The sequence below is a fragment of the Macrobrachium nipponense genome, chromosome 4, assembly GCF_015104395.2.
Source record: "Macrobrachium nipponense isolate FS-2020 chromosome 4, ASM1510439v2, whole genome shotgun sequence".
NCBI classification, from domain to species: domain Eukaryota; kingdom Metazoa; phylum Arthropoda; class Malacostraca; order Decapoda; family Palaemonidae; genus Macrobrachium; species Macrobrachium nipponense.
The window spans coordinates 87803483-87820734 of NC_061100.1; the positions used below are offsets into that span (position 1 = coordinate 87803483).

Consider the following 17252-nt stretch of genomic DNA (forward strand, 5'->3'; position numbering starts at 1 on the left):
AGGCTGGTGCTTCTGGCGCAGGCTCATTGCGCCAGGTTGGCGCTTCTAGCGCTTTGTGCCAGGCTGACACTTCTGGCGCATTGCGCCAGGTTGGCGCTTCCTTCTAATTCTTTTTAGGTTATGTGCCAGAACACCTGTGCCTTTATGGTACCCGACATCCTTTCACATGTTAATTCCGTTCTTAGTAGGAAAAAACTTTATATACGTAGTATAGTCCATTCAGGGAAACAAGTTCTGCCACAAAGAGAATGTTTCCCAAGCGACTTATCCATCTTCTTCTGAGCAGGTACTCTAATAAGCCATGCTTTCGTAAGCCTGAGAGCATTATATAATATAATGTTCTGCTGCGATAGAATCCTTTAACAATGTTACCTACGGTAAACAGCATTGAAAGGTTGTATATCTCTCTTATTGAAAGTTTCTTAACAAAAGGCATACAATATTTTATTTATGTTAGCTTAACTATCCCCTCAATCCGAGGCTAAGACCGCGATTGTAGGGGAGAGATACGGATAGTTATTCCATCCCGCAGGAGAGAGAGATGAACCCGACCACTCATGACTGACACCTACATGGTACTGCGTTGGTCTCAGGCTCTCAGCGAAAGAAGTCTCCGTTAGCCGTCTGGCCTTACTCTTCCAGAGTTGCCAGCTACTCCATTTAATAAAGGAATCTTATAAAATTATTATCGAACTTCAGGAAGTTCTTATTAAAGCATATTTAAGCAAAACAAGACTTCGATAAATCTAGAAGCTAAGTAGGTGTTGTCTTAACAATGACTTTAAGCGTAATCCTTCCTAGGAAAGTCGTAGAAGGATACTGGTAATTGAGTTGCACAGCAAAGAAGTAACTACGGTATGTGTTTAAGATTTGACCGTATCGTATTTTCATACAGCAGATACTCTACTACCTTCTACTATCTTCGTTCTTTTTGTTAATAGAACGATAGAAAGTGTATATATCCTTAAGGAAGGAAGTTAATCCAGGAACTCTTTAAATCTTCGTGATTTCCTCATAAATCGCGGAAGAGACAGAATTCCTGTTCATCACTAGGGTTTACGGAAGGAAGTAGATATTTCCTATCCGCCATCATACCCAAAAGTCGATGAGATTCTTATTAAGAAAAACTCCCAAAGCTCTTGCCTCCTCAAAACGAGGGAAGAGTATGGATGAAGGAGAGAGTCCGCATTGAGAGGAACTGCCTAACACAGGAGTCTTCTGAATAATGAAAAGGGGCTTCTCTTAGTATCAGAATCCTTCTGACAAAAGCAACGGCCGCCTGTGCGACATCTTGCACATTTGCCAGGGGAAAGTTGCTCAAGTTAAAAAACTCAAAGAGGAGCCTCGCGACTGACCTCTCTCTCAAATGCAGATTTTGGAATATTCTAGCGCCTGGATCCTTGCGCCTAGCGGCTGGCGTCTGGATAGTTCCGCGTGCCTGGAATGTTCCGCATGCTAGAAAGGAGACTCGCTCCTGGAACGTTCCGCTTGCGTGGAAGGTCCCGTGCGCCCTGATAGTTCCGAGCGCCTCTAGTCTTCTTTTACGAGCCTCTTGCCAGTAAATGTTCAATGGAAGCATCCTTCTGTCTACTATAAGGCTCCTCAGTCTAGTTTTCTCTTTGAAGGAGCCTTGCGCCAAGAAAAATGTTCTGGAACGCGGCTCGCGCTCAGTTGCTGGAACGCGGCTCGCGTTTAATTGTATGAACGAGGCTCGCGCTGGTCTGTTGGAAGGCGGCTCGCTGCTGGCTGTTGGAACGTGGCTCGCGCTAGCTTGCTGGCTGGCTCTCAGCCTCTCGCTCAGTGTTCTCTTAGTTTTCAGAGAACGCGCCGATCGTCCGAACTCCAAACATGTACATTCTTCGTCTTTTCGGATGTAAGATGAAGAAACGGAAGAGACACACTTTTTTAAGGATGCCTTTCCAATGGCTATCACTGGCAGTCTGGGACGTTCTACAGATCCTGCCGAGGGAACGCCCGATCGGTGGGGATTCTCCATAAACTCCGTAAGGCTTTCGACTTTCCTTCTCCTCTGGGCTTGTGAGCTTGGAAGAGGTCTAGGCCTGAGAGCGAGACAGAGCCGATCGGACGCACCCTCTACTATTTTAGGACGCCTTTCCAATGGCGAACTTGGCAGTCTGGGACGTTCTACAGATCCTGCCGAGGGGACGCCTGATCGGTGGGGATTCTCCATAACCTCCGTAAGGCTTTCGACTTTCCTTCTCCTCTGGGTATGTGAGCTTGGAAGAGGTCTAGGCCTGGGAGCGAAACAGAGCCGATCAGAACGCACCCTCCACTGCACTGGGAACACTAAAATCACTTCTTACTTTCAATAGCTCGTATTTTGAGCTACATTCCTTTGTCTTCAAATTGCAATATGAATTTGAAGATTCTGTGAAGTAAGAAGGAGATGAGGATACAACACTACTAGTATTGTTAATGCTCTAACTGCTCGTTAGTACGAGAGCTATAAAAACTTCTAAAGGAAGCGTAACTAATTCTATTCCTGACTTCCTCAAGAAGGAAGTTAGCTCAATCAATTCTAACATTTACTACATGTTATTATGAATAAATATTAAAATTTCCCTTCTTGCAAACTATGTGAGTGTCTACCGAAAAGTTCGGTAGTTACACGTAAACAATTCGAAATTTTCGAAGCCAAAGTTATTAAAACAAATTAATATGTGTATGCCGAACCAAAGATCCAGTACTTCCCTGCAAAAGATAGCCCAGAAGATCGATGGCGATGAAATCCAAAAATCAAGTCAGGAGGAACTGCAAACGTTGTTTACATTCCAAGCGACAGAGAAAAATGATAGAAAACAGGAATGGTTCCTAATCCTGCCACCCAGGGCAGGACGGTAGATCACCTGACCTACCTGCAGCGTGTGCCGCGAAATTTGAATTTCTGTCGGGGACGACGGAGTCTTAGCTATGTATATATCTGACAGGTAAGTTGATTGTATGAAAACGCTTTTTCCTTTTTTCTGAGAGTTAATTGTTGAAGCACATTCTCAAGCTAATGACGCAGTGTTTCCTTTACTGAGAGTGAAAGCGCACGAAGTTCGAGCGATAGCGACTTCCTTCGCTTTTCGCCACAACTTGTCGCTATCCGCTATCCTCCAAAGTACCTTTTGGAGGTCTAAATCTATGTTTGCTACGCATTATTTGAAAGAAATCGAGACAGAGTTCGAAGATTGGAAGTCTCTCGGTCCACTTTCGGTAGCTGGCATGGTGTTGGGAGAAACGACATAGGGGGTTGCTCCCTCTGTTAGCCTATGTTTCGCCTTGTATCTAGGTTGACGAGTTAAAGGGAAGTCTGGGGGTACAATGTACAGGCAGTCCCCGGGTTACGACGGTGTCGGCTTACGACGTTCCGAGGTTACGACGCTTGTCAATAGACGTTATATCCAGGGTTACGACGCTTGTTCCAGGGTTACGACGCCTACGCTCATCTGGGAGATGAAATATGACACCATAAATGCAAAATAATCAATATTTGAAGGTTTTTTTGATGAAAAATGCCATAAGAATGCAGTTTACATAGTTTTCAATGCACCCAAAGCATTAAAAGTAAGGCTTTCTTAGGATTTTTGACGATGTTCCGGCTTATGACGATTTTCGGCTTACGACGCGTCTCAAGAACGGAACCCCCGTCGTAACCCGGGGACCGCCTGTACCTGGAGTACTCACCAGTCATTTTAGTGTTAGTTTTGGTGGGTAAAGGTCTTTATCTCGGTGTAGGTGACAGTTTTTTTCATGGTGGTTATTTCTGGTCTTAGCCCAGGGCAAGGGCAATATTTTGTTGTATCTTTGTTGAGTCAGCGATGAACACCATGATTACGAGGATATTCCACTCCATGTAGAGGCACCCATTGGTCATACTCCAAGCCTTCTACTACGTAAGATGAGCACCGACCAGAGGCAGTATTCTCCTGCAGTAGCTCTCTTACAAGGTAAGGTACAACAGGCACTAACAGTGCTTTTGGGTATACTTTATTTTCAAGAATCATATGTTATTTTTGAATTAAAACTTACATCCACAGCCCCCCATCCTTGCAATGGGTAATCAGCTGTATAATTGTTCGGTAAGAGACTGCAATAAAAAAGGGATTTTGACGTAGGAAAAATCTATTTCTGGGCGAGGAAGCCGTGTCGCCCAGTGAAATCCCCCCCTGGTTTTTTCCCCTCCCCTTGCAGTGCACCAAGCTTCATTGCTATCGATAAGTATGACGTCACAGCCGCCTTCAACGGGGTAGCTAGGTGTGACCTATGGGTCGGCTCCCCGTATTTAGGGTCTTTTGATGAGGAAAAGGCTAATTGGAGGGGTTGCTGTGGTAGTGTTTAACACTCGCCCCAGTTTTATACCGACACCTTTTATATAGGTGAGCGAGTCAGAGGCTTCTGACATGTCCAATTTAGCAGTTCTCTGGTATTATAGCAATATTTTACTAGAAATAGTGCTAAAGCAGACATATTTCACTGGGCGACACGGCTTCCTCGCCCAGAAATAGATTTTTCCTACGTCAAAATCCCTTTTCTGGGCTCAGCCGTGTCGCTCCCGTGAAATTGTACCAGAGAAACACCAAGCTACATCACTCTGAAATGAAACAGAATATTAAATTGTATAAACTAACACCATAGACCAAGTGAAATAGCAAAGAGATTTGCTGCGATAGGTAGGATGTTAATAAAACTGGCATAATGGAAAATATTCATATGACACAAGGACAGTACTATATTGATGTTGCAAGGAGACACTGACCTCCCTACAGCTATTGCCTGATATTTAAGATCCTCCAAGGACTTAAGGTAAAGCTTTGGAAAACCCAGTGCGACTGCCGACCAGTATATTTCTTCAGATCATCAAAGTTCATATATTTGAAGAAATTTACAGAAGTTGTTATAGCCCGAATAGCACGCGCTTTGGGAAAGGACCCTGGGCTGACTTCCTTGGTAAAATACAAAAACTGCTGCGTAATGCCCTTTAGGGATATGGTACCACCACCGCCCCACATGAAAAGGAGGGGGGGGGGCCTTCGGAAAAGGTAGATGTGCTAGATAAATAGTCCTTAGGGGTTTTAACAGTACATAAAGATGGATGTTGCGGAAGCGGAACAACCTTCCAGGGGGATCGCCTTACCAAAGGGTTCTCATTCTTAGCCATAAAATAAGTATTTGGTGAAAGCAACACGTAACCCGAGGGAAGGAATTCTATATGCCCTTGGCCACTAGATAAAGATGACATCTCCGATGTTCTGGCACCTGAAGCCAGACTTAATAAAAACAGTGCCTTACGCAAAAGGGTTTGGCAATCACATTTGAAGTTGTCTGTTTTAGAGTCTAACCTGAGACCATCGTTAAGAAACCATGACACTGACGACGGCCTTTGAATGGGCCGCAGGCGTGCACAAGCCCTTGGGATTGAGGTGAAATAAGACTCAGTTAGATTTATACCAAACCCGAGAAGAAAATCTTTTTCGGAGCTGACTTAGTGGTTGTTATTGTGGCAACTGCCAAGCCTTGTTCGAATAAAGGCCTGAAGAATGTTATAGTCACGTTCATTGTCATTACTTTGACATTGATTTCCTGAGAAATGTAGGCAATTGTTTAACTGCTGAATCATACTGGCGAAGTGTAGATTCTCTTTTGTCTGACTCCAAGAACAGAATGTTCTGTGGATCAATGTCCCCTACCCTCCTACCTGCAAACTTCATGAAATCCATAAAGATAGGGTTTTGTGAAGACCTGAGGAATCGAACACAGTCACCGTTTGAACTTGTTGCGTCAGCCTCAAGCCCGGGAGAGGGTTAGGATGAAGACCTAGTTCTAGGAGAAGGAGAAACCAATTGTTCTTGGGCCAGTAAGGAGCTATGAGAGCCACCTGACCTTTGAAGGATTTCAACTTGTGCAACACCTTCAGGAGAGGGTTCACTGGAGGGAATAAATAAACCTCCCTCCACTGGTTCCAATCTATACTCAGGGCGTCCGTAGCGTATGCTAGAGGGTCCATACTTTGGGCTATGTAACAAGGCAGCTTGTGGTTTGCCCCTGTAGTGAACATATCTACTTTCAGACCCGGTATCTCTCCTACAAACCCTCTCGAAGGATTCCTGGTCCAGTGACCATTCTGGCTCCAGGGGGACTGACCGGGACAATGCGTCTGCTACTACATTGTGGACTCCTGCCAGATGGGTAGCCGATAGATGCCAGGTGTTCTTGTCAGTTAGAGAAAAAATTGCTATCACCCTGTGGTTCACATGACTTGACTTGGACCACCTCTGTTTATACCATGTATCACTACTGCACTGTCGAGAGCCAATCTGATATGAGTCTCCTCCGGAGGACGGAGCTTCTTTAAGGTCAGAAACACTGCCATAGCTTCCAGGATGTTGATGTGAAGCTTTTGGAACTGAGGTGACCAAGTTCCCTGAACCTTGTCGTGCTGTGAATAACCTCCCCAACCTGATAGTGATGCGACTGTATGCATCAGTAGGGACGGGGGAGGGAACTGCAACTGTAACTCTTTGGCTAGGTTTTCGGCTATTGCCCATGGACGTAGACGTTCCTTGGGAATCAGAGGTACCCGGCCGAACTTGTCGCGACACTTGGCATTGGCCTTGAACGTCAAACTCGATTGATGTCCTTGAGCTTGGCTTTCAACAGAACGTCTGTGACTGACGCAAATTGGAGCGAGCCTAGGATCGTCTCCTGATTCCTTCTCGAAGCCTTTTTGTTTTTTGCATTTTAAGAATTGGCTTGTTACCTTGGCATCCCCTTCCCTGATGGAATGGAAAGGTTGTGTGAATCCAAGCCCCAATGGAAACCTAGCCACTGGAACTTGGCTTCTGGGGCCAATCGGGACTTGGTCCTGTTGATCTTGAACCCTATATATTCCAGGAAAGATATGACCCCGTCCATGGCTTTCATAAACTTGTCTTTGACCATCTCCCAGATTAGCCAGTCGTTTAGGTACGCCACTACCAATAAAACCTGAGACCTAAGCTCCTGCACCACTACCTCCGCCAGTTCCGTGAAAACCCTTGGGGCTATATTCAGCCCAAAGGGCATCACATCACCTTGAAGGAATAAGCTTCTTTTACTAGTTTGAAGCCCAGGAATGGATGGGAGTGCTGAGCCGTCGGGACATGATAATAGGCGTCTGTAAGACCTATAGAGGTGGTGACGCCCCCACGGGGAAGTAAGGCCCTTACCTGAGAGATGGTCAGCCTTTAGAACTTGTCGCAAGGAATGTACAAGTTTAAACGGGACAAGTCTAAGATCACCCTCCTTTGGTCGGTCCCTTTCTTGGGACACTGAATAGACGACTTTTGAAATTTTTAAGTTCTTTGTCCTGGAGACTGCTCCCTTCTGGAGAAGGTCCCTGGGGTAATCCATCAACCCTTGGGTTGGATGCTGATAGATAGATACTATGTTTTCCGCCCAGCTGCTGAACTCCCAACGATGTTAAAAGAGATACAGCCTGCCTCCTATTTGAGGAACTTCATTGAGATGATGAGGGTCGGGTTCCTTTCCTGACCATACACCTCTAGCTCGCCCTTGGGCTCCGGTTCCTCCACTCTGACGAAAGGGGGAACCTGTTGGCTAGCCGACGGCGAAAGGGGGGGAGACAAATTGAGGCTGTTGCCGAGGCTGAGTCTTAGAAGATGAAGGTTGGGGAACTTGCTGAATTAGTACAGCTTATAGCACAGGGTGCTGTTGCGGAACTTGGAAAGGTTGGTACCTTCTTTGACTTTTCCTAGTCCTAAAACTGGAGGAAGAAGACTCTTAATATCCTTTTGAAAGGAATGCCCCACTGAATCTGATGCTTGATTAAAATGTGATGCCTCATTCTGAACCTCATTTACTGCCGAAGCTGGAAGAGATCTGCACCCCAGATTGAGGAAGCCAGAAGCTGTTGGGTTCGTGCCTGATCGTAGCCTCGGATAGAACATGCTTCTTGCCATTTCTCTTAGTAACCGCAAAGCCGTACGAGGCACATTGCATGCTTAAAAGTAACTACTCCGCAATGACCTTATACAGCGGTTCATGAGCATACTCCAGAACCGCCGTCTCCGTCATCACTAGAGAGTTAAGAGACCTTGCAAGACATGTCCTAGCATCAAATCCGGCTTGGATCAGTGCGTCTGACAGAGGCGCTCACTAAACAAGTTGATTGCACAGTTTGGCTTAAGCTTGCCTGCCGAGAATGTAGCCAGCAAACTTCCCACAAACTCTCTCTACCTTGGGGGTAGCAATAATGTGGAATCTGTCTCGCTAAGCTGGGGCTCTTCCCGAGTCACTGCCTGAAGGGTAAATCCTGCTACCTTTGATGTAAAAGGTAAGGAGTTCCCGTCATGTTGTTACCTTAGTATTTGAGCAGATCCACTTCTAGGCTCCATATCTATACTTGATGAGCCTGATTGCTAGAGAGGATAACAGTCCCCTTGGAGACCTTGTCCTTTCTCTCCATAAGCCTAACATAAGCTATAAATGGTGGCCATAACCTTTCGGGAAATAACTCGAAATCCTCGAGTCTATGTGTACCACAACCTTCTACAGTCAACATCCCGCTGACAAACGGAGCGAAGTTCACTACCCTCCAAAAAAACTCACCAGGGTGGAACGGAGGAACGTGGACCCGTCAGGCATGCTCTGACCTTGCACCAAATTACTAGGAGGTGCCGGAACTGCCGACTCCTGTCTGAGACCTGCAATCAGGGAGTCCTGTGCACGTAAACGTTTAAAAACACACCCTTTCAAACCTTGCTGCGACTGAACTGACTAAGCTAGCAAGACTACTGGCCTGATTTAAAATATTCGTGTTGAACAGGTCTTTGCCGACTAAAGGGGAACCTTCCAGCCCTCCCTACGGTACCTTATGAGGTATCCGACCTCTAGACGTTGCAGGGATGGGACTTGAGGGGCAATGGGAAGAGTTCTCTCCTTGAGGCCTTGGATCTCATCCTAGGTTTAATATGTGTATGAACCTCTGGCACCTGCCCAGGCCTTGGCTTTGTGTCTGATTGGCTTTTAAGCAAGGTTTTACCCGAAGGTTTTCTCTTTAATCTAGGAATCACAGAAAAGGAATGCGACCTGGGAGGGGGCAAACCTCCTGTGAAACCCATGAAGGAATTTGGAGTAAAGGGAGAGGAAGAATCAGAGTCACTCAGGAAAGGAGCCCCGGTGACTAACTAGGCTAGCCTCATTAACACTGTTACCTGTAACCATATCTAGTGTAATGGGCAAATCCTCACTAGTTCAAGTGAGACTTCTTCCTTCCAAACCAAGGTCTGGCAATTCTGCCTCTTGCTGTTCCATAACTGAATCTTGAATTTATTTGATAATTGGTGCTGCGACTTTGGGTCAACGTATCCGGCAGCTTTCCCGGCTGGGGAGGCTGCCATATCTTGAGGTAGCATAAAAAGGCTTAGCTACCCCTACGTTCTGTCCAAAACCTCCAACCCAGACCTTGAGGGTGGAGAGTGCAGCATGCTTAACAGACTGCTCTGTCTGTAATGCAAGGAATGTGTCAATTTCGAGTAAAATCTTTGAACATTATGCTTACATATGTTGATTAATTAATGTAATTTAATTTACAGAAATTTTAATTATTTATTTATTTATATAGTAATTTATTTGATTATTATTTAGTTATTTATTTTATTTTAATTGTTTATTTAGTTATTTATTTATTTATTATTATTATTATTATTGTTTTAATTTTTTTTTTTTTTTTTTTTTTTATTTATTTTTTTTTTTTATTTTTTTTTTTAACACTAACCCAAGTAGTGTAATATAATTCCATCACAATATGTATAGAACAAGCAGTGCGGTAACTTATCGAACAGGTAACCTGTTGTACAAGTCGTAGCAGGCAAAGCCGTTTACGTGATGCCAGACTACGGAACCGGTAAGCAATACTGCGCACGGGGCATGGTTCCGGCAAACATCATGGTTGCACAGATCCTGTAGATCGGCAACCAGACACTGAGTGGCCTGTAAGTGCAATAATATATGAGAACAATTGCACAAACTTATAGGATTATTATGATAATAATGTCATATGCCGGAGCATGCCGAACTGAAATAATATATATATAAAAAATATATATGTATATATATATTCATATATTTACGTCCCGGGGACTATAATAATTAAAACCACCCGGAGCTGTATGACCCGGAGTGGGGGGTACACGAAGTAACCCGGGACGGCCACATGAACTCGCAAGTTCCGTGGCAAAAGAAAGGAAAATAATATATATATATAAAATATATGTTATATAATATATTCATATATTTACGTCCCGGGGACTATAATAATTAAAAGAAAACCCACACGGAGCTGTATGACCCGGAGTGGGGGGTACACGAAGTAACCGGGACGGACTGGCCACATGAACTTGCAAGTTCCGTGGCAAAAAAGAAAAGAAAATAAAAATAAAAGGGAGAAATAAAATAACAAATATAATATCCCCGCCTATGGAAGAGAAACTTCCGTAAACATAGCCCTCAACGACTACCGGAGAGGCCTGAATCTAAATCCGCCTTATGCGGAGAGGGAATGTTTTAGGCGGATGGATGTAAGCTCCGGAAGCTGAAAGAAGCAGAGCGCAACAAATCCGAGGCTGAATACGCAAAGCAATCAACAACTCCGGAGGCGGTCGGCTGAGAAGCGACACCCACCAACCTAAGGTCCTGGAGGACCCTCTACACCCCCCCCTCTGCTGATGGGAACGGCTGTCAGCGACAACCGAGGCGAGAGGAGCACCCAACTACTGGGGGCCCCACGTGAGGGGGAGGGAAGGAGGGCTGATGGGGTGACGATCACGTGATCAGCGTATCCTCGCAAATAAAAGATTACGAGGAAAACGCAGGCATAGCCTATGTAGGCTAACCGACCTAACATCCAAAATATACATAGACAAAATAAAATCAATTACTTAAAGCTAAAAGAAAATCATGCTTTAACACGGGGGAAATGAAAGTAAACTGTCGTAAAATATAAAACCGCAATGAAGGCCACTCGATAACAGTGGGCGCAAAAGGGGAAAAACTACTTGCTTACTGACAAAACGATAAGAAACGGCAAGCTGACGAAAAGAAAAAAGGGAAAATTCTTGAATGAAATAGGACGGTGGATAAACGGCGAAGCACGAAACAAAGAAACGTTCTCGAAAGAAGACCCCCGTGAAAAACGTGAAAATAATGAAATAACAAAACATAAATGGAAATCGGATCGACTAAAAACTGCCACCCAAGAATAAATAAATAAATATATACATACATATATATATATATACATATATATATATACATATATACATACATACACATACATACATGTACTGAAATATCACATGTTACAAGCAGAGAGGAAGACTACTCGAAGTCGGTACAATTCAAGCGTAAATCGGTACAATTCAAGGGTAAGCCGTAAAGGCGACTTGCCGCCCGTCCCCTATTTAAAAGTGACGCCTAATAAAATCCTAAATAAAGGCAAAACGATAGGCAAATTCACTCCCTAAATATTGAAAAAGGGCGGAACCATTACTTAACTTGGGTGAAGAGGTAGATGACGATCCGTAACCAGAATAAAAATAAAAGAACAAATAGTAATATTCGAACGTGCGAACACGGAATGGCTATCGAAAAGTATGACGTCACAGCCGCCTTCAACGGGGTAGCTAGGTGTGACCTATGGGTCGGCTCCCCGTATTTAGGGTCTTTTGATGAGGAAAAGGCTAATTGGAGGGGTTGCTGTGGTAGTGTTTAACACTCGCCCCAGTTTTATACCGACACCTTTTATATAGGTGAGCGAGTCAGAGGCTTCTGACATGTCCAATTTAGCAGTTCTCTGGTATTATAGCAATATTTTACTAGAAATAGTGCTAAAGCAGACATATTTCACGGGAGCGACACGGCTGAGCCCAGAAATGGAATTTTCATTATAAAATGAAATTCTTTTGCATACTTACTGAACAGTTATTAATCAAAGCCCTCCCTCCTCCCCACAGGTGGATGGCTGGGCAGAACGAATTGATGTTACCTGGGCAGTTGTACCTGTAGCTCCCTCGAGTGGAGGGAGATGACGTCACCTGCATCAGCGATGGCGGTGCCACCGAGAAAGTTTTGAATCTATTGTCTGACATTCATAGAGAACCTACAGCTGTATAATTGTTTGGTAAGTATGCAATAAAATTTCATTTTATAATGAAAATTCCATTTTCATCATCGTAGTTAACAGTAGGCGAATGGATTGTTTAGTTTCTGTAGTAGAAGAAGCCATATGTTCCAAGAAAGAAGAATATGCAATATCTTCCTTATCTTCCTTGTCAGGCTCTAGGTATTTGAGAAATTTTCTAATTTTCTTGAGAGCATCTTCTGTCACATCATGAGTTGCATGAGCAAAACTTGAATCCACACCCGGGGAAGCTACAGTTCTAGCTCCAGCGCTGTGACCCAGTACGCACAGGAATAGCATGCATCTTGTTTATCTTCTTGATTTCGATAACTGAGGCTGCAAACTTCGTGAGCACTGACATCATCTCCTGTTGGATATCGGACTTGCATTCCAAAGGCAGAAGAGATGAAAGATTCCTCCTTGGAGTGATAGGAAGAGGAGAAGAAGCAAAGATGGCAGCGAGGGAATACACATAATGGATAGGATAAGTTCAATCGGTTGCTGGGATAAAGCCCCTATATCTGAACATTTCTTAACTACCGTGGTATCATATCTATCTATCCCACTGAGAAGACCAAAAGTCGCATTCTTTACACGTCAAGGATTGAGAGCAAGCTTGCCCTCAGCACTTAGAACACAATGAATGTGGATTAACCGCTAGTGGGAACAAAAATTGACCCCATTTCTTTCCCTTTCCTCATAATACCTTGGCACTTATGGGAAACAGGTCTCGGTAAAGTTTTAATAATGGGAAAGTACACAAAAACACTAAGGCACAGGCAGCATTCTTCACCTACTCAGTAAAGTTTCCAGAAACACAGTTATTAAAGGAAGCAAGTCACACGTAGTGAACACTTCTAAATGCAAAGATGGCTAAGAAAAAAAAATTGGGGCATCTGGTCCTGCAAGCACCTTTTATCACTAGCTCTTTTCTGAAACGAGTCTACCATAGCCGTCTGCGCATGCACTTCTAAGCTGCAACTATCACATGATGTTGTGGTTTTGTATCAGTGTCAGAACAACTTTTGTTGTATAAGTGACTTACTCAGTAATTAAATGTAGCTTATAGTTTTCCACATACAGTAGCCTAAATTTAAATTTCGTGAGTAGCGCTTCGATTGCTCAGTGTAGGCATACAGTGCTCAGTGTAGGCATAACAGTATTCAAGTTGTAGGCATACAGTGCCACCCCCCCCCCCCCCCCCCCCCCAACGGTAATATTAGGAATGACTTAGCTAATCACCTCACACTGTTTTCTGTTGTGCTTGACTAAGCACCAAGTGCTTACAGCTGCTTGTTCTTATTTTCCGGTCATATCACTGGATATCAGTGGTGTTACACAACTACCTGAACACATATTTCATAGCCTTTGAGCAGGGTGAGTCTCTTCTTTTGTTTATTTGTTATTATTTAATTAAGATCAGCATTAAGCTGGCTACTTGTAGTTGCTGGGAATAGTTTTCTCTTAAAAAATAAGTATCAGATGTCACACCATCCTTTTAGGCCAAAACTTTTCATTTATGATTTGTTACCGGGCTAAAGCTACATGCAAGTTGCTGATTATTAATTGCCATAAAACTAGTTCTTGAGTAATGCCATTCCATTAGGACAAATTCTTTTGCATCTCTTGTCCTTTCAATCCATGTTAGCAATCATTTCTGATAATGTAACTGCTAGCATAAAAAAATCACGTTCTCTTTCTTTTTATTGATCCTTTAATTGTAAGCATAATTGTCCTCCACCTTATGAGAAAATTGTGAATTTCCTTGTATTTTTTCTCACACTCAAAGCTGAAGTTCTTTTATGTGTATGTATATACCTTTATGACTATCAGTGTGAAGTCATGTTAATTCCTTAAACAATTTTGAAGCAGTTGCTAGAAGAATTAGCAAAGATGTTATTGTGGTTAGTCTATTATGTTTATGAGTAATTCTTAGACTTTTTCTCGTTCCGTAGGCCGCATGCCAATCATGCTCCGTTCCTCCAATTGTGTCCTTTCCCAGTGTCGAACTCCATCTGAACTTGCTAAACACAATGAGTGCCCTCATGATCCAGGTGGATACTTTATTATTAAAGGTCAAGAAAAAGTAAGTATTATTGAGGCAAATATTATACATGAATTATATAGTATTAGTAGTGTATATACAGTATAATTTTGTAAGGGATACTGTAAAGTAAGGTGTCTGTATTCTAATTCTTTAACCTAGAATTGTAAGCTTATACTTTGGAGCCACATCCTCCAAGGTATAAAGAGTTTGTGCTTGAAAAAATTATGTTTTATTCAATTCTTGAGAAGACATTGGACATTTTTAGTACAGCTGTTTGAGATTTATCACCTATTTTTTAAATTTTCAGGTTATCCTCATCCAAGAGCAGCTCTCTAAGAACAGAATGATTGTGGAAGAAGACAAGAAAGGGGGCTTGACATGCCAGGTAACTTCTTCCACACATGAAAAGAAGTCTCGCACAAATGTCATAATAAAGAATGGGAAGTATTATTTAAAGCATAATACTCTGACAGATGATGTTCCTGTTTGCATTGTTTTTAAAGCTATGGGAGTTACTAGTGACCAGGAGATTGTACAAATGATAGGCACAGAAGATAGGATCATGACTACCTTTGCAGCATCATTAGAAGAATGTGCTAGATTGAATGTTTACACTCAGACACAGGCTTTGAAATTTATTGGCAATAAAGTTCGTCAAAAAAGATTTTTTGACCGAGGCATAAAGAAGAGCCCAGTTGATGAGGCTCGTGATTTGTTGGCCACTACAATTTTGGCTCATGTTCCTGTTGAGAAATTCAATTTCAAAATGAAATCAATATATTTGGCACTTATGGCACGGAGAGTCATAGAGGCCCAGGGAGACACAAGGATTGTAGACGATCGAGATTACTATGGTAATAAGAGGTTAGAGTTAGCTGGGTCACTCATCTCCTTGCTTTTTGAAGATTTGTTCAAGAAATTTAATGCAGAAATTAAGAAGAAATCAGATAGCATGCTGTCTAAAAAAGGAAAAGTGTCTCAGTTTGATGCCGTATCCTATATGCAGTCTAGACAGGACTCTATCACAAATGGTTTAGAAGTAGCAATATCAACAGGCAACTGGACTATCAAGCGTTTCAAAATGGAACGTCAAGGTGTCACTCAGGTTCTGTCTAGGCTGTCATATATTTCAGCTCTTGGCATGATGACCAGAGTTAACTCTCAGTTTGAAAAGACACGCAAAGTTAGTGGTCCCAGGTCTTTACAGCCCTCCCAGTGGGGTATGGTTTGCCCATCAGATACACCAGAGGGAGAATCTTGTGGTTTAGTTAAGAATCTTGCTCTCATGACACATATTACAACAGAAGTTGATCCTGAACCCATTATTGAATTAGCCTTTAATTGTGGAGTAGAGGATATTAACCTCCTGTCTGGAGAAGAATTGTCAAACAGGGATGTGTTTTTAGTATTTCTTAATGGCAATATCATTGGCGTGACAAGAGAGCATCGCAGAGTGGTTAGAGTTTTTCGTGCAATGAGAAGGAATGGAGTTATAAGTGGTTTTGTGTCCATTTATCCCCATAATAAGCACCGTTGTGTTTACATCAGTTCAGACGGAGGCCGTTTGTGCCGTCCTTATATTATAGTAGAGAGTTGTAGGTCATCGGTAACTGATGATCACATCAGGAAGTTAAATCGAGGATTAATGTCTTTTGATGATTTTCTTCATGAAGGACTCGTAGAATATTTGGATGTAAATGAAGAAAATGATTCTAACATTGCCATGTACGAGCATGAAATCACAGCCAAGACAACACATATGGAAATAGAGCCATTTACAATTTTGGGTGTATGTGCAGGTCTTATCCCATACCCCCACCATAATCAAAGTCCTCGTAACACTTATCAGTGTGCTATGGGTAAGCAAGCTATGGGAACCATAGGTTACAACCAAAGGAATAGAATTGATACTCTTTTATACAATCTTGTTTATCCACATCGCCCATTGGTTAAAACTAGAACCATTGAACTTATCAATTTTGAACATCTCCCAGCAGGACACAATGCAATGGTTGCAGTTATGAGCTATTCAGGTTATGATATTGAAGATGCCATCGTTATAAATAAAGCATCTCTAGATAGAGGCTATGGCCGTTGCATAGTATATCGAAATGCAAAATGTTCAGTCAAACGGTATGCTAATCAGACATCTGATAGAGTGCAAGGGCCTCTTATGCAAGTGTTGGATAATGGAAAACAGAAAGCAGTTTGGAAACATGAAACTCTGGACAGTGATGGAATAGCAGCTGTTGGCAACCCTGTTTTGCCCCGGCAGGTTCTCATCAACAAACAAATGCCAACAGTTACACAGTTGAGTTATACTAATGAGCAGCCCTCAAGAAAAGTAGAATTCAGGGACACACCTGTTGTGCACAAAGGACCAGGAACTGTTTATGTAGAGAAAGTCATGCTTTCAACAGATCCAGATGCTTTCAATCTGATCAAGATTCTCCTGAGACAGACCCGTCGTCCTGAAATTGGTGACAAATTTTCTTCCCGTCATGGTCAGAAAGGTGTAACTGGGCTGATTGTACAGCAAGAGGACCTCCCTTTCTCAGACCAAGGGATATACCCTGACATGATCATGAACCCCCATGGTTTTCCTTCTAGGATGACTGTTGGAAAACTTATGGAACTTTTGGGTAGTAAAGCTGCTGCACTAGGAGGTAATCTTAAGTATGGAACAGCCTTTGGTGGAACTTCAGTGAAAGATATTATGGAAGAGCTAGTTAGATATGGCTTTAATTATCAGGTAAGGCATTATCTTTTTCTTATTTTATAACCATGCCTTTACTGTGATCATTGTGAGACAGATATTTTATATAAGATATTGCAGATTGGTACAGTGTATGAAAGGTTTAAGTTTAATTCTGTTGAACACTAGGCTTTTTCCATGTTTCATTTGTTATCAGACTGTCTCAAAGTATATGGTAAAACATATCAAGTAATAAATTTTTGCTGAGATAAAGTGTATTTCTGTTGTAATTAAATTCACTTCACCTTAAGAGAATGCTGCTAAGT

At 42.7% G+C, this 17252-nt stretch overlaps 1 protein-coding gene across 1 annotated transcript in view; it reads left to right on the forward strand.

Moving 5' to 3' along the window:
- Positions 1-17252, forward strand: part of LOC135210989 (DNA-directed RNA polymerase III subunit RPC2-like) — a 98183-nt gene that overhangs the window by 66181 nt on the left and 14750 nt on the right. The window contains exons 4-5 of the mRNA XM_064243991.1: positions 14140-14270; positions 14539-16983. Coding sequence (XP_064100061.1) covers positions 14140-14270; positions 14539-16983 — 2576 coding nt within the window. The remainder of the gene's footprint in view (positions 1-14139; positions 14271-14538; positions 16984-17252) is intronic.